We start from the raw sequence: 26,240 nt of genomic DNA on the forward strand, positions 1-26,240 counted from the left end.
ATTATAAGTGACCTTTAGAAATTAAAATATCGATTTGAAATTTTCAGAATCGAGATATTTTTCAACCTAGTAAATGATAAAATAACGAGAAAAAAAATTAAAAAAAAATCAATTTTTGACGATTTTGGAAATTTTTAAAAATCTTGAGCGACCTCTAAACCGACCTTTTTGAGCTGATTTTTTGAGAGGGCTCTTAAAACATGATAAACTAACATATTTTCACAAGGGACACGAAAAAAAAAATATTCGTTTTTTTTTTACCCATCCTAATTGGCTGTGGCCAAATAAATATGGGAACAAGTTTTTCAAATATTTCAATAGCGACCGAACCTGGTACATACTGCCAACCTCTTGGTTCTTCAATTGAGATCGGAAAGACTATACAATTAAAATTTAATAAGCACTACTTTTTTTATATAGTTTTTTGCTAAAATTTCCTTAGAACGTGTGTTATCAATAAGGATAAACAGCATAATGTCGTGATTATGGTTTTGATAGATAAGAATTCTAAATTCCTATAAAGAAATTAACTAAAAAAATGTCAGAAAGGACTCAAAATTGAAGAAATCTCAAAAAAAAATTATAATGAAACTAAAGTAAATTTTGGGTTATAGTAATTTGAGTGACGTCGGATTGCCTCTAGAACGAAATAAAATTATGAAAAGTGTATCGTAGTATCTCCTCTTCAATTTATTCAAGTAGGTATTTTATTTTTTAGAATTTGCCTTGGGGTACAGAAAAAATATTATACCGAGAATAATTTTTATTTAAATGATTACATTAATTATAGTAACAAAAACATTTAGGAAATAATGTTACTAATTTTTACTATTACTATTTACTAATTTCTACTATAAACCAGACATAAATTGTATAATAACACTTAATAGTCCAATATTATTAAATTTAACTGCAGTAAATGTATTTTTTGTGAAATTACAATTGTTTTAGAAATGTAACATTTTTTTGCACAAAAAGTAGGACCCATAGTAATTTTTTGCGAGGTATTTTTTCCGTGTAGTAAATCGAGTGCAAGAAATTCGAATTAACCTCCAGTTTACGGAACCAAAAATTTTTTTAACGAATTTCCTTTAATGAATACGTTATTTGTTTTATGTGATGTAAGGGAAAAACTTGATGATCTGTTTTATTTTCAAATTTTTAATTAACAAAATAGCGATTGTACCTACACTCCGATTTGGGTTTTCAAGGGTTCAAATAGTAAAAACGTATCATCTCGTTGGGATACAATTTGGGCGAGCCATTTTATCAGCAACGTCCATTAGCAGATCTATCTTTTCAACGGGACCGAAGCGTCGTTCCGTGAAACGGATTCAAATGTAATCTGTTGGTGTTAGCGTGTGTGTCAAAGTAGCAAAGTTTGATTAAACAGCGAATAAAAGGATAACGAGGGTATACGTTACTCCGCGAAAAAGTTAATAGATAAAAGGCGGCTTTTAGGAAAACAAACATTTCTGTCAAGGCGGTGCATAAATTTGTTAAAAATATTATTGTTGTTATTAACGAAATGTAAGACGAGGACAAATTATCAGTTATCCAAAAATTTAAAGAAATCACTGCTCCAAGGCAAATTACATAAAAAAGCAACGGTGCCAAATATATGCAGATATACAATTCGGGACGATACCCCTATTCTGTGTCAACCTGAATTAATGCCCTATTCGTTGCCACCCTTAGCGTTAGTATATGCGTATCCTTTGATTAAAATGCACCGGCTGTTTAAAAAGCAATTGTTTTCGTAATTAATTATGCAGGTATTTAACGCTCGTCGCCGCAGCACTTGGGAAGAATCGTAGTTCCGACTTCCGTTAATTAAATTTTGCATATCAAAGATACAAAACATCCCCAGTCGGGGTGTTCGGATCCTCCTCAGTCCTCGCATTCAGTACAAACGGGGCGGGGTTCTTTCAGATTAAGGTAGAAATTGTGGAATTGGGTGGACCATGACGGCCTTGAAATTTTAAGACTAGGTACCAGTTTCGAAATATCGCGCTCCTGACAATATTTCGTTCAACTGAATTGTCCATCGGTGTTACCTTCATAAAAGCATTTTTTTAATTTTGGTTGCTCTGTGCATATACTTTAATACATTAATAGTGACTAGTGATTAGCGAGTCAAAACAAATTTTCAAAATTTTTACTTCTCTTTCCAAAGGTCCCCGGGCTTCAGTGATTTTTTTTTGGCAATCCCACTCTTCAGCTCTTTTAATTTGGTTCACCTTCTTTAATTTGAGCTATTTAAGAGCTTCGTACGCTGATCTGTCGATGATTATCTTCGTTCAAAACAAAAACGACCTTTTTGGCGGTTTGATTCGTACAGAAAATTTAATCAGCCTTTCGAAAACTTCAAAGCATCCTCTATAAGATGTTCTTATCGTTTTTTTGATAAAAAAATTTCCATGTAAGCGAATGATTGGAATTCACTGTTGCTAAAAATCAATTAAAAGTTAAATTTTCCCTCAATTTATTTTTTTTTTAAATTACTTTGCGACCATTTTTCGCCAGGCCCTTTGAAAATCACCTAAAAATCTAGGACTTCTTTAATTTTTTTAATTTTTGTGACTAGTTTAGTTGAAAATTGAAATTCACTTTTCTCTGGCACGAGAACAGCACAAAAACGTGTCAAAAAACAAAATACTATTTTATGTATTTATCTTCGGCATTACTTTTTTTAGCAAGCACAATTATTTCACTAAACTAACTTGATCTAAATCGGTTACTTGAATTTACCTTGATTTTTCTAACAAATATATCTGGTATTTTCCAACGGGAAGCTCCGTACACTATCGACGTCACCAGCGGGTCCCAATAATACCTTCAATTTATGCAGCGTGCACGGTATGAATTGACTTTTGACGTCCGCTTGAGAAAGTTTGAATTCCTTTGTGGAAGCAGAGGGTACATCACTTAGACGACGTAACTTTGAAGTCGACGTCGTTATCTTTACGCCACTCGATACCGGTAATAATGATTCAACGAGGGCAAAATGTATCAGTGGGAGGACGACTGTGTCACCCCTTTTATTTATAAAAAAAAAGAAGGCACCCGTTTTGTGATATTCGTTTACAGTGTAATACGCATGTGTTTAAATATTTTAGAGGCCTTAACACTTGAAACGTTGTTATTAGCTTTGAAAAACCTATTTTTATAATTGTGCTTTTTTCACTATACTTTCCATTATCGTGATATTTCGTCCAGTGAGAATAAATAAACGTAAAATATTCATTTACATATTACGATATTTATTTTACGAAACATTTTGGGTGCTTTGTGCGATTTCAATCAATAATTCACGCCGTTGGAGAAAATAAAAAAGAGCAGATTCAAACGGGATGATATTCTGACATAGCCCGACAAATACGTTTGATGTATGCTCCAAAGACTTTTGTAGAGATGTCGGTAGAGAGCCACTTGACAATCTCCGCTTTTACTGACAGTAGTGCCGACAGAGTTTGGATTACCCGTCGATATAATTGGATTGTGTCGTGTTTTTATTCTTGAAATAATAATAAAGCTTCGTACAGGGTGTGCCCGTCCAAAAATGCTGACGCTGCAATCCCCATTCATTATCTAAAAACAATGCAATGCAATAGAAAATATACATATGTTCGAATTTGTATTGACTATTCCGATTCTAATTATAAGTTATTAATTTTATTTCCTCAGAAACTATAATATGATGTAAAATATTCATTTGACTAAAATCATAAAATGATATATGTCCATTATAATACTCCACGTGTTTTGTAGTGAAATGAAATTTGAAGGTATAAAAACGATAAATATGAATAATTTTAACCACACTTTATCTAAAATAGTTTATCTTGTAAAGTTTTGGTCACATTTTGCAAATCACTCGTAGACGTAACGGTTTGTCATTGTTCATTGTAAACGAGTCATTAATATTGGCAACGCCAAGATTTAGGGATTTTTTGTTGCTGTTGCCTAAGCTTGGTGGTCACGTGGCTTGTAAACATTTATGAAGGCCCTGTATCTGTGTTCGCTTCCCTTCTAGTACACAGAAATCAATTAAATTCTAATTGGTATATATCAAAATCAACGACTTTCGTTTTATATTTATTTTTCTTAGATTTTAAAATAACATATTTTTTTTTAATTGTACATTTTTGTTACCTACCACTGGTCGAAGTGGTCGAAAAACACCGGACAAAATTATGGGTTTTCGAAAATAAATACAGGGTGTAAGAAGTTTGACTTACTTACTTCAGCATGAGATAGAGTAATCATAAATGAACAAAAAAGTTGTATATTACAGGAGAGTAAGATGAACAGTTTTCAAAATACAGCGAGTATTAATATTGGGGAGTTTCATCACAACGTGACAACAGCGCTTAACCTGCTGATGCACACCCCACGTGTGTACGCGGCAGACTTGTCCTACGGAAAAAATGTAAACAACTATTAATGTGAAACATGTAGTAAATTTCAAGACAATTGTTTTCCAGTTTTTAAACAAATAAAATAAAATGTATCGATTTTGTAGTACAAAGATAGCGTTGTGCTTAAATTTTAGCTGGAATTTTAGTAATTATGAATCATTTAAAACAGGAACTTAAATTTTAATCAAATTATGAATTTGAAAAATATGTAATTAAAGTACCCTTCATTCATGTCGTCCAAATAATCATACGTATTAAAAAATAATTTAGGTACTTACCACAAAGCAACATTCAGTAATTTTTAAACGCACAAGTACAAAACAAACTACAACATATGCTTAAAATGTCCACCACTATTTTCGATGCACGCCTCAAGAAACGAAAATAGTGATATGCAAAAAACACTCCGACACTGTCGAATCCAGATACCAACTGAATTGCGTGTTGGTGGATACCTTAGTTCCTCGTGTTAACCGCGCCATTGTCACATTGCTCGATATGAATTTTATCCAATTTTAAATTTATTACAACGCTAATTATTTTTTAGATTGAAGCATAAAGAAGTTCATTCAAGTTATATTTTATGGTATTCTATGCACGCAGTTATGTCAATATGCCTTAATTAATCGAATATTTGTACATCAAGTTGGAGATTTTGATAATTTTTTTTTCTCGGAAATGGTTGAGTTTAGGACCCATGTCATATAAGGTTTTTTTATTTATTTTAATGTATTCTGTCGTCTGTTAAAATTAAGGCAGTCAAACTTCTAACACCCTGTATATTAATTTGTTTTTGCTTTCAGTTAGTTGAATATGTGGTTAAATTTGGCAGATATCTGTGCCCACACCCTGTATGTACGAATATTTTCATTACTCTTATTTCTCACTATGAAATTATCATGTAGGCGTACTTATGTTGAAGATATAATATTAATAAAATCAGAGCAAAGTAATATACCGTTTGAAATACTATTATATTACAATTTGTTTGTAGAACGGAGATAAATATTACTTTTTGGAATAAAAACAACCAAGTTCCATATTTAAAAGTGAATACATTTCTGGAATTCATTTAATTTCTGTTAAAATCAGTCAAATATATGCAATTATATGGTACAGTTGTTTAATTTGCTATTTCGATAGATTAGTATATAAATTGTACACCAGATGGTGCTGTAGCTCTAAAAAAATATATTGGAACGGGTATGCAACTAAACATACACGTACTTGTACAACTGGTTGCAAACTTTCAAATATCTCGTACTTATCTTTTTGCTCGAATATGAAGTTTAGGTAAAGGTGATGGGTCTTGAAATAAAAAGCCTATATATAATAAATAATATAATGCTATTACGTACCACTTATACAGTGTTGGTTGGATTGAATCATTGAATTATTATTGTGCCTTATTTTTTACATAATTCTCTGTGAAATGTACAATTTTATCTTTTTAAGCTTTGAATTGTTATTCTTGAAAAATAAAAAGCCGTCTAATAAGTACAATTTTATAACTCTGTTTTGCAGTATAATTCAGTGGCATAAAGCACAATAATAAATATCACAAAAATTGACGTTCGTCATTACACCACCATAATACTTTTATTAATTTTGAGTAATAATTTATTGTACAATATACTATATATATAGAATAATCCAGTCTAGTATCAACTTAAAAATAACTATACATAATATAACAAGCATAGAAAAATTAAAATTTGTACTAAAATAGCGTTTACCAAGGCACAACGACATTTCACTTAATACCTTAACAACAAGCCCCGTGGATAACAAATTCTTTGCTTAGTAAACGCAGTTAAAAAAAATGCTCAGTATCTTAACCTTCATGAATTTACAAATAACTCTTTTCTCTTAATAATTACAACTTTGGTCAATATATTTTCTGATATAAGAAAATAATGTGGATATGTCATTCAACAAGATTAATTTGGTAATTAGTAAATATATGGATTACGATTAAAAAAAATCACATGTATAGTAAATAATTACAGTCATATGAGCGTGTTTCAACTACCATGAAGCGGCAATCAATAAAATAAAAATAAAATATTTGAGAAACAATTGAATTTGCTTATTAGGCAGATGAAACATAGTTCTTGTATAAAAATACATATGATTTTTAGCATTAGTGAAATGGAAGAAGCCACAAAAAATATTGTACAAATTACTTTCTAGCAAAAAAAAATTTTTAATTAAAACACCATTTTATGAACTTGATCCAAATCACCCATGTTCTCACAGTAAATAACTGAAGCAATGATAAATAAATATAAACGTATCTATTTTAAAATACACCGTGTGGAAGTGTTACACTTTGAGCAGCTCGAATATGTTTATTATTTGAGAATTCAACGATATTCTTTTAATTTGATTAGATTTACTCTGCGGACATAGATAAAAAATCAAAAAATAGTCAGCCCTGCGCCAAGAAATCGCAATTTTATTTGTAGTTCTACAGTAAACATTATAGAAAAATTTGTAGAAATACTGAAAGATTGACCCCAAAATTTCTAAAATTCCCTTAAAATCACGCTACAAATTAAAAGAACCGAAAGGCGGAACTGCTTAAAATGTAAAAAAAATTATCATCGAAAGGAAATTTTAAAACAGTATGTTACTTTGCAAACCAAATCAAGTAGCCGTTTTTGACATAATTTGATCAAACAGGAATGGGTAAGAGAAATTCAACACATTGCTTTAAAATCTCCCACATTTGTACAATTCGACTAACCTCTATATCAAATATTGTAGGAAAAATTACTATATTCATTGGCTGAGCACTACTCGTTCAACCTATCTTGACTTCTACTACTACTGCGAGAACTTTTGCGGTGCAAATTTTCTAAATAAGCAGCTGGGGCCCACCCCTCCACCGAATTGCCTGGAAAAAATATCCTATCCTGAAAACGGGCGAGCGACAAACAGTACAATTTACTCACCGATAACTTTAACAAACCACCATCCTGCACAGCCAACCTTAAGTAATTCAACAATGTCCCCTTCCCTCATGTTTACCTCGCTGTTGCCAACCGCACAATAATCAGCTAAAGCAACGTAATGACCTCTCTGTAAAATTTTCAACATGTTAAGTCGCTGAATTTGCTGGGTTTTCTTACAAGCCAATTACATCGGGGGCTCACAAAACAATTAGAGATACCAAAAAAGCATTTACAAGGTTTCTGTACAATATTTACATAAACTATGTTGCACTGAATTTATGTACATGTAGAAAATAGAGACCAATCTTTTTTTAAATACAAATTTTGCTCTGAATAGTTGACAAAAAGCAAGAAGCATGGAAGTTAGCAAAAGCAATATTTTTTTCAAATACTTTGTAACAATTTTCGTACGCTGCCTCCTGAATGCATATTTCATTATTTTTTTTACAAAAGGCAGTGAATAATAGCAAAAATCAAAGACGACTGTAAAGAAAAGAAAGAAGCTATGATTCGTGAATTTAAATCAAAGAATTAAAAATAAAAACAATTCAGGGCGCCGTGAAGAATTTAAATAAAAACAGGGTACTATAAATATAAAACATAAAAGTAAATTTAACTTACTAGAATTAAATAAAGAATGGAACAGCTGAGAATTAGTAATGCGTAACATAAAATGTTGTTGTATTTGCAGTACTGCCAACAATATACTGAACGACACGATCAAGAACTGTGCTCTGACCCTTCACCACACCACTCCACTGCAATGAATTTACATAAAACTACTAACATTCCTCATTCCGTCGAGCACAAACAACTCAAACTTCAAATACGTCAAATCTTAAAAAGGCTCTGAAATTCATTTGTTTTATGCCCGACATCGATAAAATACAGGGTTTCCCATAAGTAACGGTACATAGAGCAACAACGGATTCTACATACTAAAATTTTATGATTTAACCGAACTTACCTTAGTCCAAAAGTTGGTCCTTAAAAATATAGAGGGTATCAAAGTGAAAAATTTGTTTTCAATATTTTAAAATAATCTTTACAAAATTACAGATATTGCACAATTATTGGGGATCGGAAGTGATTTCCATTTATTTTGAAACTTTAAAGGTGAATATATACCGAGGAGCAAAAAAATAACGAAGTTGTTAAGACATGCAATGTGTCGCAAGTGGTTCCCTCTAATAAATAACAGCAAAATTATGATCGGATTTGAGTTCGTGCCTCAAAGAATCTCCAATCCCCAAAGGAGGAGGGCCCCTAAGGCCGGTTTTTGGCCTAATTTATTTTTGACTGAAAAAATCTTTTTAATACCTACTAGCAATACTGAATCGTTTCCACCCTAAACGGACCAACCCCCTCACCCTCCTTTCCCCCTCCACCTACAGAAATGAGATGACACACATTTACATTGAATAAAACGAAAAAGAAAAAATCAACAATTATACATACATATTTGTGCATATTTGATTAGCCACTTTGAATTTTGTGATTTTGAACTCATAATTGTAATCAGTGATCTAAGAAAGTTTCGATAAACAAATATTTGAGGATTATGAAGATTTTTTTAATTTTTTATCCGCCATATGGAATACGTCATTTTAAATTTCGTAATTCTGCCTTCAGATTCGTAATCAGAGACCCAAAAAACCCCACTACACAAAAATTCATGCATTTTAGACATTTTAATTTTTTTGTCCGCCATATTGAATCCGCCATTTTGAATTTCGTGATCTAGTCCAGATTAGTAATCATAGACCCAAAAAACCTCAACACAAAAAAATTCATGCATTTTGAAGACATTTCAATTTTCTTGTCCGCCATTTGGATCCGCCATTTTGAATTTCGTGATTCTGAGACGAGATTCGTGATCAGCGACCCAAAAAACTCTTCATATGTAAGATTTATAGGAATTGGATGTTTTTTGCATCTCTAAGCTCTTTAAAGACCCCTCTAATGAGCGATGGTTTCCCCGGCATTTAAGGGGGTGGAGGGGGAAAGGAGGGTGAGGGGGTAGGCACTAAAAAAATTTTTTCAGATTTTTTCTGCCAAAAATAAATTAGGCCTAAAACCGGCCTTCGGGGCCCTCCTACTTTGTGCAATATTTTTAATATTGGAAAGGTTATTTAAAAATAGGTTGGTTAAATCGTAATATTTTAGTGTGCTCCACGTACCATTATTTATGGTGCACCCTGTACATAAACTTTATATATACAAATTTCTTTTTATTACACCAAAAGAATATTGATAATTACAACCAGCTTATTAGATACTTCTTTATAAAACTAATTTTAATAATAATCTCATTCCATATCAAAAGTGAGGTAAAAAAAATTAAATACACTACAAGCAACGAAACTTTTTTAACTATTGATATTGCTTTTCTGTATAACATAAAAATATTCAATTTGACATGGAACGATCAATTTAAATGGAACAAAAAACCCAGGTAATATACCCCAGAAAAGAAATCCTTAGGTGAGAAACTTTTACAAAAAAATCGTCAACGATAAGTTACTGTGGTGGACAAGCTTTATACATACCGGTACGGCCGTATTCGGATGATCTTCGTCATCACTATTACTACAATCTGAAGACCAGTTACCGGTTTCCAAACACTCGACAGCTTCTTCTTCGACTACGTGGTGCGTGGGCTCCGCCTCGCAACTAAGAGCCCTATGGCTATCTATAATTGGCACTATTGGCACAGAATTCTTCTGTTTCTCCCATGACGTCGTTTGACGCAGAGACCTAGGAAAATTTATGTTACGGTACGGATATACCAAATTTTTTTAAAAAATGTCTCACTTGTGAGTTAGAGCTGCGTACTGTTTAATCTTCTCCCCCTTGATCTCCTCCAACTGGTTGAACAGCACCCTCTTTATTTCGTTCACCCAAGCGTTCTTCTGTTCCAAATTGGCGGCTTGTATCATATGCACCTCCTGTCTGCCCTGCAGCCAGACTTCGAACTTCCTCGCGTCACCCTTCACAGATTCCGTTAAGCCAATCTGGGACATTTTCAAGTAGTGTTTGAATTGGTATGTCGCTTTGTTCTCGGCGGCCTTGGAGACGGGTTTACAAAACAACAAGGCCTTTTGGTACAGGAACAAGTGGCGTCGCATGGGCTTGAGGCGTAATCTCAAATCTTTCTTGTTTTCTACCCACACGGAGAACGAACCTTGCAACAGTAATTCGCCCTGCTGGGATAGATCCACGGGGAACCCGGTTATGGATATTTGGTGCATGCTGTCGTTAACACATTTCAAGACGACGAGCATGCATTCCAAAGCTTGTTGCAGCTCTTTGCAACATTTTCCTTCGTCTGAATATCGTAGTAGATCCCTTAGAAGTAGTTGGTACTTTGTTATGCGCTGTACGGGTTTTAGCAAGTAAGCAGCTAGCGGTAGTTTGTGGCCCAGTTTGTGTTGGCAGGCTTGGAAAAATTGGTGGAGTTCCACCGAGGTCTCCCTAAGGTGTTCGGACCTCGAGATGTTCTGGCAGTAGAAGCTGTAGAGTCGAAAAAATTTATCTCTCTGAAAATTTTCAAGTTACTTTCTGCGCGTACACTTATAACTGATTACCTTTTGCACAAAACACAGAGCCACTAGGTCTGTAGACGATATGCAATTTTCTAGGTCCCTGAGAAAGGTGTCTGAGTGGAACTGGTAGATTTCTTCCAAGTTTCCAAAGATCACGTCGAACTTTTCTTCAGTTCCTTGCGGTATCAAGTGTCGCATATCGTCATTGTGAGCTTCCAATTTGTAACCCTAAAATAACCTCTTAAGAGTATCAGAATTACAGTATCATTTGCTTTTTACTTTAAAAAAATAAAATTTTTGACGAGCATTATAATTGCAGAAAAATTAAATATATTTCTTATCACGCCCTGTATATATGAAAATTAATGCTTATTAAATATGTCTAGAGTTCTACAAATGGTACAAAAATGATACAAGCTTGTTGAAATACAGAGTGTAGAGATATAACAATTTGAAAAAAAAAAAACGAAAATATGAACGATAAAAATTATTATTAAAATATTTTCTGCTGAAAAAAACACTATTTTTCAAATTTATTTAAAAGATCTTCAGATTCCATGTCTGGTGCTTCTCATTCCTTTTCTTGGTCATTATAAACATATTTGGAAACAGTGTCAAAAATCGAAAATGGTCTGATGATGTTTTTATTAAAATAATTTAATTTCAGATCATTTATTATATTGACAAGCATAGTAGCTTTGTTCCTAGATTTTAACAATATGTAGTTCAACAAATTATCTGTATAATAATTGTCACAAAGCAATCTATTTCTTAGCGTTTAAGAAATATCTTAAAACGGCGACAAAAAAATGATTCATACATTTTATGCAAACGCGATAAATTATGGCAAGTACTTACATTGATAATAGATAACAGTTCCGATACATACACTCTTTCGGTCTCGAAAAGTTCAGTTAGAACATGCCTTGTTTTGATTTTATTAACTTCGTCTGTTTCTGGTAAAACGGTCTTTTCCTCGTGTTGCACAAAATTCGGGTTCTGGTCATTATCCAACGGCGAAGTCATCTACAAAACCAAATAGATACACTTCACTTTAACAAGTCTAGACGTAGGTATTCGAACACAAGAAATTGCATTCTTTATATTTAGAACACAAAGCTGATTTTAAATTATAATTTTTGTCCTGAAACCTCCTCGACATTTACATAAATTTCATTGAAAACATACAAACGAATAAAAAAATCCATTGTAGAATCCATAATCGTTAAACTCGGAAACAAAAACTGGGAAATACTTTTCAACATCCCAAAATTCGTCCATATCCAAAAACACACTGAGGTTTGATACAGAATACATCATATTATTGTTAATCAGTATAAGAAAGGTTAATTCGAAGCAGAACGGGTTTTGGAGATGGAATGTTTCATATTAAATAACTGGACCCCGTCTTTAACATATTTAGAATTATTTTACGGTTTACCGAATTGGAAAAAGTTGTGTGAATGGTAATATAGCTATAAATTAGCGGCCACCGTATTGGAAACGGTAGCTTATACAAGGAGCGTTCGGTATATCGAAGAAATGTCAGGTCAAATTCACCAAGCCAGTCATTGAAGGTAAAATACGGCGTTACTGTATAACAGAACTGCGTAATTACTTGTAATTTAAAAATAGTTACAATTACAAATTACTTTTTTAAAAAAAGGAACTAATTACAATTACAAAGTATATTCTTTAAAAAAGGAATTATATTAATTTAATTACAGTTACATGGAAAATGGATTTAGCAATTACTTTTATGATAAAGTAAATTATAGTGACCAAACAGAGAAAAAGGAAAAAGTTAAGTTAAAAATTTTAATTAAAAGTGTTGTGTAATATTGCGTTTTATTATTTATTAGAATTGATACTAAAATGAAAAGATTATTCTTATTCATTTTCTGATATAGAATTTTTATATTTTTATTCCTAATCTAATAATTTAAACTAGTTCAGTTCATACTATAATTTTATATTATTGGTCAGGTAATTAATTCAACCCGATGCTCTTTTTTTGTTGTTAGTACATTTGCAAAATATAGAATACAGTAGTTTTGGGTAGACTGGAAAGCAATAATTATTATTAAAAAAATTACGAATCGAACAAGTACGAGTGAAAGGCTGAGTAACCGAACCAGAAGTTTTCTCAACTCAAAATAAGAGCAGTAACACAACATATTTTTACTTCGTATATTTTCTAAATTAATAATAATTATAATAAAATAAAATGTACTCCGTTAATTCTGAGGTTAATTCACCAAATCACTTTTTATTGTTCACGCGGCACAAGGCTTTCCTCAAATGAAATAATAGAAGTCTGCAAGTCTGTAAGCAATTACGCAATACGCATGATCTTAAAAGTAATTATAATTATTCGAAAAAGTAATTGTAATTGGAAAAAGTATTTGTACTTATAGAAGTAATTTGTAATTCAATAGTTCAAATAATATAATTACAAATTACAATTCCTATAACAATTTTGCTGCAATTACAATTCCAAATTACTTTAATAAAAAAAAAGTACTTAAATACAATTACAATTACAGGAAAAAAAGGGAATTGTAATTGCTAATTACTTTTTCACCAGGAATTACCCAGCTCTGCTGTATAATTTTCCCAAACAGCACCCATTTGCACCAAAATTTGGATTTAGGTTCTACTTATCTTCTACTTCAAAGTTTTTATTTTTTAGGGGGTGAAAACTACCCCTATTCGAAAATAATTAAAGAATTGTAAATTCGAGCGTGTAATAGGTTAAAATCATCTTTAAATAAGTAACTATGATGAATTGAAAATTGTCAATCCCTAAAAACCACCCCCTATGACAGTAATCATTAAAAAATAATGTTGAAAAATATTATTCAGTAACTTGGAATAATTTAATCATATGCTGATATTAAATTAAGATTTCTTTACTGTTTTAATTTTTTATTATTTATTTATAAGTTTCAACCCAAAAAATCGAACAGTTAAAGTTAAAAAATTTTTTTATATATATAATAAAGTAAATTGTAAAGTGGTAACGATTATTTTCAATTGGGGGTGGTAATTAGGGGCTGATTTTCACGTTTTTTGTAGCCGAAAAAATACGGACCAACTTTATTTTCGTCATCTCTCTTCGGTTTGATGCTAGAAACTTTTATAAAAAATAAAAATTCAAGCTCTTTAAAAAAGATAGTACGAGTATTCCCTGAAAAATGCATTGGTTTTTGGTTATTTCACGTTCAAACTTTCAATTTTGGCGTTTGACGAATAAGAACCAACCTTCAATAAGCTATTACTCCGCTTGTATTGGGTCAACAGACACCCCTATTTTAATGTCTTATTTACAAATTTCGTCCAAGATTTTTTGATTACGAATGCGTCCCATGCTTCTGTATAAAAATATGGTCACTTCAGTATTCAACGGGCCCCGTTGGTTAAAATTTATTATAAAATTATCGACAAATATAATTTTGATACACTCGCGAAATAATTTTATCGGAATTGGAGATTACAATACAATTTTTGATTGCTACCCGTATATATTGCGATGTGCGAGCGTAACCTTTCACTTGACACCAACACGCAAAAGACTATAGTCGATCATTCCAAACATATCAAGAAAGATTTCTACAAAAGCAATTTATTTTTATGGTAAAATCTCTCTAGCGCTGCATTTCAGTAATTTTGGTAGGCTGGAAGTATTTTTAAATGAATCATTGTTGCTTGATAAAATGCCTATTGGATAGTAATAATTTGTCCTTACACTTTATGAAATTTTTCTAGAATAATCCGCGAATAACTAACAAATTCAATTATTACATTTGCTATGAATATAAAAGGTAAATATCTCGGTAAAAAAATAAATATATTTATGTCTGTTTAAAAAAAAAATAAAAAATTTAAAAACTTGCCTTGGGAATTGTGGAAGCCTTCTTCAGAACAGCCCTCGAGGGTTGTGGAGCTCCAATTTGTGGCTGCCTGGGCACTGCTGGTTCAGGAATAACAGTTTGCACGGGCCGTTTGGGTTTTGAAGCCAATTTATTTAAACTAGTAATATGCTTATTGCACATAAGACTAACATCCTCAATCCTTTGAAGCACCTAAATACTTGTACATAAATAATAAAAATCGCAATTAATTAAGCCAAATACCTGGGAGACAAGGGCTTTTGTTTCCGGTGTGGTAGCACATTGAAATGTATCTTTAAAATCCTTGGGACCATTTAAAGAGAACTCTTTGGAAGATGCAAGGAAGTCCTGCGTTTCTTTTAAGTATTTCTCTGCCAGTTCCGGAGAAGCTGAACATTGTTCAATTCTCTGGGATGCCAAAAGGTCTATACCACTGGCACACCACTGATTGGCCTGGAAAACCGATAATTTTTTAATAAGCGCTTCTAACAGTGCGGTGAAAATATTCACTTTTTCTTAATAACAGACGCGTTACAACTAAAGTCTAGCTCATAATTAACATTAACGGGGGAAAAAATTATCATCGCTGCGGATGTAGATATGCAGTCCCTGTCAGTGCAGTCCACCAAACAAATAAAACAATAACAAAAAGGATTCAATTTGCTAACCAAAACATTGAACCACGAGTTCATTTACTCTGTCGCGATTTCTCTCTAGCCCAAGTTATGCGTATCTATCTCACTTTCTTCAACTTAAGTGTCATAAAGTGAATCCGTCTAGGCGATTTTTCACGAGTGGAATAAGGGTTAACACTTACCTTTTCAACTTTCTTCATTAATTCTCTACATTTAATTAATACGTCCATTCGCCTTGAAAGGCGCTCTAACAATAAATCTCTCATTCTAAGAAGTTCACTACATTTAGGTTCTACGGATTCTAAAGGGCACGAATTTTTTATATTGATCAAATGCTGACCAGACGAAATAACTTCTTCTGCTCTTTCTATATCTACATTACACAATTTTTGGAAAGTATTAGTTTCTTTAATTAGAGTGTCTACCCTGTTCACAGTCTCCCCTACTTCCGTCATTTCAGACACAGTCTTTAAATAAGAATCAAAATTCACTTGTAATTCTCTAAAGTCTTGTTCAAATCGACGGAGCTCTAAACAGTTACGCAGTTTGGTAGAATGCTGTTGCCAGAACTCGTCGAAAGTCTTTTCAGTTTCTTCTAGTTGTACAAGTAGTCGTTCTACAGCAAATACGTTACTAATAGTGTCCGAACTTTGAGCAAATTTACCATCACTAGAAGACGACATATTTTTATCTTTTATGCTACACAATAAATTTTCCCCGTGTTTAGCTGCCGACAGGATTTCTTCTTTCAAATCCGAATAAGTTTCAGTCTGTTTATTTAGCAACTGCTGAGTAGAATCGACATTATTTGGCAACTCGGTTTCCTCAATAGATTTTGTAAACTCGTCTAAAGCACTAGAAACTTGTTGTGTTATAGTCGAAAACTTCTCCAACTCGACTCTTTGTTCTATCCATTCCTCGTGATTATACTGTAAAGTGCCACCCAGATCCGGAGTTAGTTGTTTCAAACTAATATACTTATGTAGCTCCTCAGCCGTGCTCAGTACTATCATACGAAATTTAAACTCGTCCTTAAATAACTTGTTGCTGACTTCTGATAAAGCTTTCTGTAAAAAACTGGCAGGCCTTAAGACGTATACGACATGAATTAGGCCTGGAAAATAAACCTGGAAAGAAAACAGTTCTGACGTCATTCTCCGTCAAGGTATATCGGTTAAGTTGTGAAAAATGTCCTAATTATAACCTACAAATTCTCAACGGAGTCGGAAACTTACTGAAATTTTTAGAAGAACGGTTTTAACGGAGTTCCACCTGTCCGTTCTCCTATCTATAATTAAATGGAAGCCCAAATCTGCATCTTGGAGTCTGAAAAACATATCATAAGTAGCCCGATTAAAATAAAGGTTAAAAGTTCTTACGAAGGCACTGACGTTAAATACATCATTAAACGTTGGTAGTCTACATCAGATATCATTTGAAAATTATTGTTGTCGGGGAATGTAATAATTGGACAGCCTTCTTTTGATTTACCACCTGAGATAATGGCATATTGGTGTTGTAAAAGCTCTGCAACGTCATTTACCCCCAGCGGTTCTAAATTGACAGAATTTTGCATTTCGAATTCTTCACATACATTGAGAGGCTCCTCTGAAACGAAAAGACATCTTATGTGATGTTAACAATTTTAAAAACAAAATAATGAGTACTATCGCTAGGCCCTTGCCTCCAGAAATGAATTTAGTCGTTTAAACTGAAAGATGACTGGTATGTAAGCTGAAAATATGTGTCTACTGCTACTAGGTATGCTATCTTGATAGTAATGACTTACTTTTAAAAATAACATTAAATGTTTCCATGACGAGTCTCCTTGTAATCAACTTTATCTAAGTTAAAAAATTCATTAGTAAGGCATATTCCTTTGTGCTCAATTTATTTAATGTAAGCATTCTGGGTAGTAAGCGTAAAAATGTGGAATTACTAGAAAGTGTTTTAAAGTATTAATAAATAAAAATCTTTATAGTTATAAACATATTTATTAAAAAAGTACTCTATCACATCTTTAAATATAAAGAATATTCACAACACCTCTAAAACAATTCTGGAAGAAAAGGCTTACAAAATTCACCCTAAATATGAATTTTATATGCATTTTCTGATTGTTTGAGAAATGCATTTTTTTACTATTTTATCATTTTTTATTACATATATATTTATAAAAAAAAAACAAATAAAAAATATGGTATGCTTTGTTTCTTTACGTTTAGTATATAGTACTTTATAGTAAAATTCTTAGCCTGAATTATTATAAAATTATTTCTTCAAATTTGGAAAATTCTGGGATCAAAATTAACACGAGTTCTGGGTAATCGAATTTAACTAATTTAGCTAATCCATACAGCTGTAGTACAAGATTAAACTAAGATAAATGTTACTGAAAGGAACTTAAGACTATATTAACCAAGAATCTGCAGAAAATTTTAATTGTTACCATAATAAAAATATATCAAGTTAAATTTTCAGAAAATTACAAATCGACGGTTGGAAAACATGCTATCTCAAATTAAGCTTGGAAAATATGCTAGCTCAAATCTTTAAGTAAAAACAAGCTATCTCAGCTTGACTAGAAATTTAAGTTCACATTGAATGATTGAAACCGTGCATTTATAATAAACTTACATATTTTTCAAAAAGTGAGGAATATTTATGTTCAGGTACACTGTTTATTTTATTTTTTTTATTCAACATTACTTTACCTGATTTATAGTCACTACTCTTACTTTTATTAATAGAGTTAACATAATAAACAGAACAGTGCTGGATTTAGGCATAGGCAGACTAGGCACTGCCTATAGGCCCCCACCAATTTGAAAAATTTAAAATAAAATTAAAAAAAATTAAATTCAAACAAAAACTTTTTTTAAGTATCAATTAATTAATCAATCTAAAGTATTATTATTATTATTTTAGTACTAAAATTCATTATTATGCACTACACTTTATAATTAAATTAGTGGGAAAATATTCACTAATTTTTGTTAATTTGTAAATTTTTGTTCCTAGAGAAAATAAAATTTAAATTTCTTTGCAATGTTTAAATTATTCCTTTGAAAACAAGAGATTATTTATTTAATAAATTTGAGAGAAAATCTTGAAAGATGCATAAAAAATAATGTTTTTTTTTTTTTCAATCCCTTAACTAGGCCCCCACCAAATTTCTCCTATTGGCCTCACAAGCATAAATCCGGCGCTGAACCAGAATATAAATATAATGTATAAACTTGAATGATATGTATATATCGATGCGAAGGGCACATATGATATGCACGTGCACATTTCCGCGGTTCCCCATGCACACATGTTTATCATTAGCAGATCATAAAGTACCGGTAATAGAAGTGTCGCATACCTGCATTTCATTTCCAGTCTATGCAAGGACGCGGCTACCGTGTTTTGAAAAATGTTGAATAAAAAAAATAAAATAAACAGTGTACCTGAACATAAATATTCCTTACTTTTTGAAAAATATATTATACAAGTTTATTATAAATGCACGGTTTCAATCATTCAATGTGGCAACTTAAATTTCTAGTCAAACTGAGATAGCATATTTTTACTTAAAGATAATTTGAGATAGCATCTTTTCTAACCGAAATCTGAGAAAACATGTTTTCGTGCTAAAGCGTCGAAATATCCTATTTAAAAAAATGGCATCTTAGAATTAACAATAATTAAATTAAAATCTATTTAATTTTATTTAAATAAAGGTTCTTAATAAAAAATTGTTAACTGAATATTTCACCTTTAAAATAAATAAATATATGGATTGAACACTTACATTTTATCTTTATACAATTTGACGATAGAATTTTGATAATGAATGTAATTTTAATTTGTTTATTCCTATACAAAAAAAAAAAAAAAAAAATTTATCTTTATACAATTTGACGATAGAATTTTGATAATGAATGTAATTTTAATTTGTTTATTCCTATACAAAAAAAAAAAAAATAAAACTGAATTTTTAACTCGGAAAAAAGGTTTTCAAACCATAAAACTCAACTTATTTCCTGAACATTATAATATCGAATAGTCGGTACAATATTTAATCGAAGTTATAAAAAAATAAATAAATAAACACAATAAATATAAAAAAAAGTAAATATGAGCTTATCACAACCTAGAAAAACAAGTAACTGCCTGCTAGTTACATTCTACCAAAAGTATATGGGGTGTGATGCTGAGCATTAGCCATTGTAGTAACTATATTCCCCTGTTCGTTAATAACGTAACCAGTGTTTGTTAACTGATACGAAAATGTATTCGTAGCCGTATGATTTGTTGGATTCTGCGGGGTGACGATATTCCCGTTAGGCAGTAACTGAGGTACAGGTGTCACGAGAAAAGTCTGTTGGTGGTGTTGCGTTGCCGTATTATCGTTTGGTGGCGCCACTACTAACGGTATTACCTGTTGGACTTCGTTATTAATAACGCATTTTTGGACTTGCGGTACCTGCTGCTCCCTAACACGTTCGACGGTCTGTATTTGCTGGTTCTGTTGTTGAATTTGCTGTTGTTGTGGAGCAGTCTGATGCGTGCATGACTTCGGTTCGACTTTACAGAATTTCACATGCGGAAATTGTTCTTTCATGAAGTGCCGAAACGTAGAATATCCCATAAGTTTTATACCAGGTTCCAGGATTTGGCCATACTCCTTATATGCGTCGTGTAAGTTTTTCCGTGTAACATCCCATGGCAGCTGAATGGGTTGTTTAGTATTTACAATGTCCCTCTCTCCTGTGTGTTGTTCAAGGTACTGCTTCAAAAATTCTGTTGCGTGTCGATAAATATCGAGGGAAAACGTATTGTGTGGTTTTTTGCCGTAGTTCCCATGAACTCTAGGTGCAACGCCGTGCGTCATGACATGTTTTCGTATCCGCTTCAGCTGATAGTGGGTACAGTTCTCTAAGTAAAGGAAAGCGTCTAAACATACTCGCCTTCCTTGATAAACGTACTGTGCTCTAAGCCTGCGCCGTTCCTTATGGCGTACAGTCGTATCTGGATTCGCAAGGCAAGCCATCGTAACTCCCATTAAATACATATCGTGTTCACTTTTCGTAAGTTCAGCAATGTTAAGTCTGTGTTTATATACACTTTCCGGATTTAATCCTCGGAAGCAACTTTCGTCTTGGCACTCGCATCCTCTTTTAAACCTGTCTTTCACTTGAGCAGCACTTTCTTCTAATTTCGTTGGATCATTCGCAGGATTACTTTCGTTGGCTTTTTTCTTTTTTTTAACTGGGACTTTTTTCTTCGTGTTCTTTGGCGGAGTTTTTGATTTCCCATTTGGTGCAATGTTCTGCCTTTTCGGTGACTCTTCTCCGGTTTCCGATTCTTCTACGATGGGGTGACCCGTGTAGATCGTGTTTATGTTTGTTTCTGGGTCAACTATCGCATGACCCTCCCATATAACCTAAAATATAACAAAAATTAAACAAAACTACGGAACATGCAACTATGTGAAATATTATAAGTAGACTCTAAATGTCTACAACTACCTGCTGATCGTCCATGGCCTGAGAAAAGTGGCTGCTTGGATCAATTGCAGAAAATAATGAATGCGATATCGATACAGGTGTGTGCCATTGTATTTGGGAGTCTCCTTCTTGTCCATCGCTACCACCTGTCGGGTTCGATTGGAAAGAGTGCGAAGACGGTGACTGGTTTTCTCCATTTTCTTCTTGTTTCTCTATCCTCTCTACAGACAACAGTGTATGTAACACTTCGCTTGCCTCTTTTTCTGCCGAATCAACAGCAGCCATCTAAAATTAGAAAAATTACTTACTCTATTTATCTTATGTTCCACAAGACATGTCCAAGTTTTGTTTGTTGCAAATTGTAATTTTTTTAATCCATTACATTTTGGAAAACTAGTATTGTTAATATAATTTCATTGATCAAAATAATGGAATTTCTGTGGTCCAATAAAAGAATCATGGCTTTGTTTATAAATAAGTGACAAAGCAATAAAAACATTGGATAAGCACGTTTTAAGCGAAAAGAGTCTTTACTGGAATACATAAGAGCTCAATTTCGCTCGCTATGTACCTAGTCAGACAAAAGTGGCCCATATTGGCATCCATTACACGCAGAGCTGTCGTACCTTTTTCATAAATTTTCTGTGAGATCTTAATTAATTCACCGTCTACCAGTTTTGTTAGTAACAGTCCTTCCGAAACACATTGTTTAACACAGAAACCGTCCTGATTCAACTTATATATTCGTAATAATAACTGCACGAAATGTTTAACAATTTGGACGTCAGATACGCCATGTCTGGGCTTCGCTAAACTTCACCTTTGGCAATTTCGTTGGCAATGCGCGTGTGCGACAGTTCTGCGTTTGCGCTCAACGGGCATAGTACCGGCACCCATTCAAAATTTAAAACGCGATGTTGATTGTTCATTCACTATAATTACTATAAATTACGCACTTACCTGGAAAAACGTACTAATTCCTAAAAATTATAGTATTTATTAATACGAGAAACTTGTTTTACTTACCTTTCACGCTCACAAATACACTTGAATGGGATATTGTAAACGGTACTCGCTATTCCAAAATAGTAAGTAGGTACTATTTTTATACCCGTTATTGGAAATGTAACATTTAAGTACTAGCAACTGAAATAATAATTTTATGGTCATTATAATGCAGAATTTATTTCGAAAATAGGTAGTTACAATGTTCGGTGCGTGATAAACCTTGGAAAAAGCAGAAAAATCTGGAATATTTTTCTTAGGTAGGTATACCAAATTATTTTGTTCTGTAATTTTACTACATATTAAATTAGTTTTCGGGGAAATTGTGTATTTTTTTACTACCTACTATTATTTGCTTCTAATATATTGTTTATTTAATATTATAAGTACTGTAGGTTTTATAACAATAATAATTCTTCTTTTTCAACTGTGGAGAAAATAATTTTAAAGCAGGTATCAAAGAGTAACACATGAAAAGTTGGTGACATAAAGCATCTGCTCTTCTATATATTTTGTATTTAATCAATGGTTTGCTTAATAGATCAAATCGCTTTTTACTATTGTGACAGTCACACCGCAATACGCCTATATTTCTGCAAATGAAATGAATTAGCAAATCGCATGAAGATACTCACTTCATTATTGTCGATGAATGTGCAATGAGCCTCATTTTGTCACCTGCATAAGTTAGTTTACACAATTTTTATCACAAACAAAATACACTTTGTTCGAACTAACTGCAATTACACGGGTTTACAATATTTCAAGGTTTGTGATGAGAACTGGAATTAAATTGGTTACGAATGCACAAGTAAGCACAACAAACAACACTCGGCAATTACCAACACGGCGTAAATGAAATATAAACTCTTCCAAATCATTATTTGCATTAAAACTAGATCGAATTACGTTCGTAAGTTTTTAAAAGAAATTTCTCATCTAAATCGATTGATTCGAGAACTAATACTACACCGCTATAACCATTCTTTTTTTAAACGTTTGTATTCTACACTTACTTTCTAAATCTCAGCTTCAATATAGTATCCAGGGGTCAGCAGAGCTGTAACCACTACTAAATTTTCTCGTAATGATTTTTAAAACACATACCTGGCTGTGAGGCACATAGTTAAGTAATTTTTTTTATGTATTATCTAAACACATTCCACATTTGAACACTTAGTCTACGGAAAACCTAACCTTGCGCTGTTAAATATACTATATCATATTTATTTCCATGCTGTGGTTATTTATATTACGTAAAGCAAACGACTTTTTATACATATTGAATGTCATATCAGTTAAAGGTCGGTTTATATATCTCGGTCAGCGTTATCGTTAATCGCATAGCAGCGGTTAGGCTTTTGTTTTGAAATAAAAGGGACAGTACTCTAGATATACCGTACTATTAAAATAGCCCGCAAAAAATTTGTAAGAATTGCAGTGCCATTAAACCGAAAATAAATATTTTTTAATGTAAACAAAAATTTATATATTAACGATACTGCATAATCACATTATAATGAATCCTTTTTTTGTTTTAATGTTTGTTTAATACTGGATTGTTTATTGTATGGCGTACGATTATGAATTATTATCTTCCCACGGCGATAAGTTATTTTTTGTACTCACTTTTCAGCCATTGTTTCAGACATCCTACTTCTGGAGCAGCCTACTTAAACAATATTTTTACCAATACACTTTCTCTCAATTATAACTGTTATTATGCGAGTTATTCTGTAATAGCAATTCATAAGCGTATAAAACGAAATTAATATTTAAATGTCTGTGTTAAAAAATCATAACGCATTGGCCGAAATAGTGACATACCTATTAGATATTTTGTCTTACATTTAGCCAGTTGTTTACAAACTAAGCCGAATTTACAGTTACTAATACCAGCCAGAATACAGGACATGTTTTGAATATACAATTAAGAATTGATCGGCGTTCTGATATATCCCTAATTCTATTTTATTGATTCCAAATGTGCCGCCATCGATGTTGTGAAAGTAATGCTTGGAATGCAGTAAAAATATGTTTTTATTTTCTTACTTGCAAAATTTTCCATCCCACAAATAGAGTGATACAATTTCAAAATGCAAGCACATTATTTTCATTTTGCAAGTTGCACATACAGCAGTTGCGAACAACTCAACATTTTCAATTGTCATTAAAATATTCATAAACCGTACTAAATTGCATTTCTTGTGCTGCCTACTCATCGCTATGCCCACTTAATAAAATAAATAAATTAACCATAATTTTTTGTAGTCATTAGTAGTGCCTTAGAAAACAACAACAATAGGTAATGTAAACATTAAACAAAGTATCTACACAACACGGCTACAGACAATTTAGTAACTTTGCACAAAGGAATATCAGAATCGCGGACCCAATTCTTCCTCCCCTATTCAATCGAGAGTGTGTTGAGCTAAGACAAATGACTGTCGACTGTCTTAAAACGAACTGGGACACTAACTCAGTTTTGCAAATCGACAAATATAGACCTATATAATATTTTAATTTATATCTGATACAGGTTTAAACAAAGGGAACTGAAGTGTCTACCCTTCAACTCTATAGCTGGTCCCTCGGGTTTTCTATTATAAATCCACACAAAGGATTTCCGACCCTTTACATTCAGTAAATAAAATGAAATTCTCACCTATATATAGGGTATAAATAGAGCGTATAGGCACTGTCACAAGCAATATCACTTATAGTTATTCGACTACAACAATCGCAAAATGATATTAATAATAGCAAGTTACCTAGAAACCTTATCTCCTTTTCCATATTGATTTAATGATTTCTAATAACTCAAACACAAAGGCGATAAGGGCTTCAAACTATCATCATACTGTATATGCATGTATAGCCGAGAGGTATTTCTCACAAGACTCTAACTTGGCAACTGAGGAATAAAACCTGGATTTTCTTATTTTTGTTTATTATACTAACTAAATTAAGTAAACACTCAGTAGTAGAAAATCAAGAACTACCGTGGTGTGAAAAGTATATTCGTATACAAAATTGTTTAAATAAACGCAGGGGTTACCTAAGTGCCTTTTAAATATTTGTTATTGGAAATGGCTCACGTGGAGGCAAATGGTCAATATTGAATTTTAAATACATTTAAATAGACCACGTAGGACTACAACTGTAGTTTTTCTATCAGTATCTGCTTTGACCCAAATACAAACTGACTTGCTGCAGATCCGAATAGTATTTAATGATTGTGTCTGAACTAGAAATTTTTTACTGCAGTTCTTAACGATCACGGGCTGGATTTTGGTGTCGGGTAGCTTTTAAGCACTTATTTTTCCTCCTTCGCATCGGTACGATACACAAAAAAAATATTCATAGGAAAAGTTCATATCAATTACTTAACGAATGAAGATATATTTAGTACACTCTGTATTTCCGAGTAACTCCTTGTATGTGTGATATATACAAAGTGTCTCAAAAATATGAAATAAAGAAATATTTGTTGTACATTATTTGTGAATGAGTTTTTAAAATAACCTTCAAGCACTCATATACAAGGTGTTTTGGAAACATGTGCTACAAATTCAAGGGTCTTTTGATTTTGAGACACAGATTAAAAATAAGCAAATTTTCAACAAACAATGTAATGCATCGAAATTTGGTACAGGTAAGTTTTTGAGGGCGTTAAATATGTCAACATTATTAGTTTTTAACAATTTATTTGACATTTTGTGGCTTGGTTTTTTGAGGTTAGGTCTTTTACGATGAATGTAAAATTTGATTTTACATAAAGGGCCCCACGTTGAAATAGCACAATTGATTGTCCCCAGATTGATTAGCTTTTGTTCCATAATTACAGGGTGTTCGAAAATGATTAACTCATATCTTAAGGGTGACCTCCTTTGATGAAAACAAACCGACCTAAGTAAAAAATTATGTTAGTATTAGTTGAAATGGAATTAAAAAACATTTGAATGAGGATAACTTTTTAAGAAAGCAAAATTGTACTAAGGTAATTTGACTTAACTCGGTTTATTTTCATCCAAGGAAGCCTAATTGTTTCCGGACACCCTGTATATCACTGGATGACTTTGGGTCGGTCGGTTGTGGTTTTTTCAAAAACGAAGCGTTTTCAACAAGAGTACCGTTTTTTGAATAAAATTAAATTTTACCTAACCTCAATAAACTTATGTCGTAAAATGTCACTGGTTAAGGGCGTAACTATCCTATTCCGGGTTTCAATACATTATGCCCTTTTATGGGAAAGATATGGGTAAAATATTATAAGGTCGCTAAGGTTG

General features: G+C 32.4%; 2 protein-coding genes across 4 annotated transcripts; both read right to left on the reverse strand.

Annotated features, from left to right (window-relative positions):
- Positions 1–5,749: 5,749 nt before the first annotated feature.
- Positions 5,750–17,363, reverse strand: LOC108907474 (guanine nucleotide exchange factor DBS). Of its 2 annotated transcripts, none has more exons than XM_023454839.1 (12): positions 17,241–17,363; positions 16,831–17,059; positions 16,687–16,777; positions 15,634–16,578; positions 15,060–15,269; positions 14,820–15,008; positions 11,782–11,949; positions 10,966–11,151; positions 10,193–10,917; positions 9,928–10,135; positions 7,379–7,505; positions 5,750–7,320 (listed from the first exon to the last, which is right to left on the reverse strand). In XM_023454839.1, exons 1-12 carry the CDS (start codon positions 17,266–17,268, stop codon positions 7,220–7,222), a joined length of 3,207 nt encoding a protein of 1,068 aa, XP_023310607.1. In that variant the 5' UTR covers positions 17,269–17,363; the 3' UTR covers positions 5,750–7,219. The 2 variants fall into 2 exon arrangements, with proteins under 2 accessions (XP_023310607.1, XP_023310608.1); XM_023454840.1 differs by lacking the exon at positions 5,750–7,320 and adding an exon at positions 8,000–8,136 and having other exon boundaries at positions 7,415–7,505.
- Positions 17,364–19,354: 1,991 nt separating this feature from the next.
- LOC108907476 lies at positions 19,355–21,744 on the reverse strand. Of its 2 annotated transcripts, none has more exons than XM_018711182.1 (3): positions 21,573–21,744; positions 20,968–21,231; positions 19,355–20,882 (listed from the first exon to the last, which is right to left on the reverse strand). In XM_018711182.1, the coding sequence occupies exons 1-3, from the start codon at positions 21,579–21,581 to the stop codon at positions 19,617–19,619; spliced, it is 1,539 nt and encodes a 512-aa protein (XP_018566698.1). In that variant the 5' UTR covers positions 21,582–21,744; the 3' UTR covers positions 19,355–19,616. The 2 variants fall into 2 exon arrangements, with proteins under 2 accessions (XP_018566698.1, XP_018566697.1); XM_018711181.1 differs by having other exon boundaries at positions 20,965–21,231.
- Positions 21,745–26,240: the final 4,496 nt, after the last annotated feature.

The sequence above is a fragment of the Anoplophora glabripennis genome, unplaced genomic scaffold (genome assembly GCF_000390285.2).
Source record: "Anoplophora glabripennis isolate ALB-LARVAE unplaced genomic scaffold, Agla_2.0 scaffold5, whole genome shotgun sequence".
NCBI lineage: Eukaryota > Metazoa > Arthropoda > Insecta > Coleoptera > Cerambycidae > Anoplophora > Anoplophora glabripennis.

What these genes read in the sequence shown, in the direction of transcription:
- LOC108907474 (XM_023454839.1), bottom strand. Translation starts at nt 17,268, where the DNA reads ATGGAAACATTTAATGTTATTTTTAAAA. An exon ending in CCGTTCTTCTAAAAATTTCA is followed by an intron (nt 16,579 to 16,686) that starts GTAAGTTTCCGA and finishes TTTTCTTTCCAG; the next exon opens with GTTTATTTTCCAGGCCTAAT. An exon ending in ATCCGAATACGGCCGTACCG is followed by an intron (nt 7,506 to 9,927) that starts GTATGTATAAAG and finishes AAAATTTTACAG; the next exon opens with AGAGGTCATTACGTTGCTTT.
- LOC108907476 (XM_018711181.1), bottom strand. An exon ending in CCATGGACGATCAGCAGGTA is followed by an intron (nt 20,883 to 20,964) that starts GTTGTAGACATT and finishes GTTATATTTTAG; the next exon opens with GTTATATGGGAGGGTCATGC.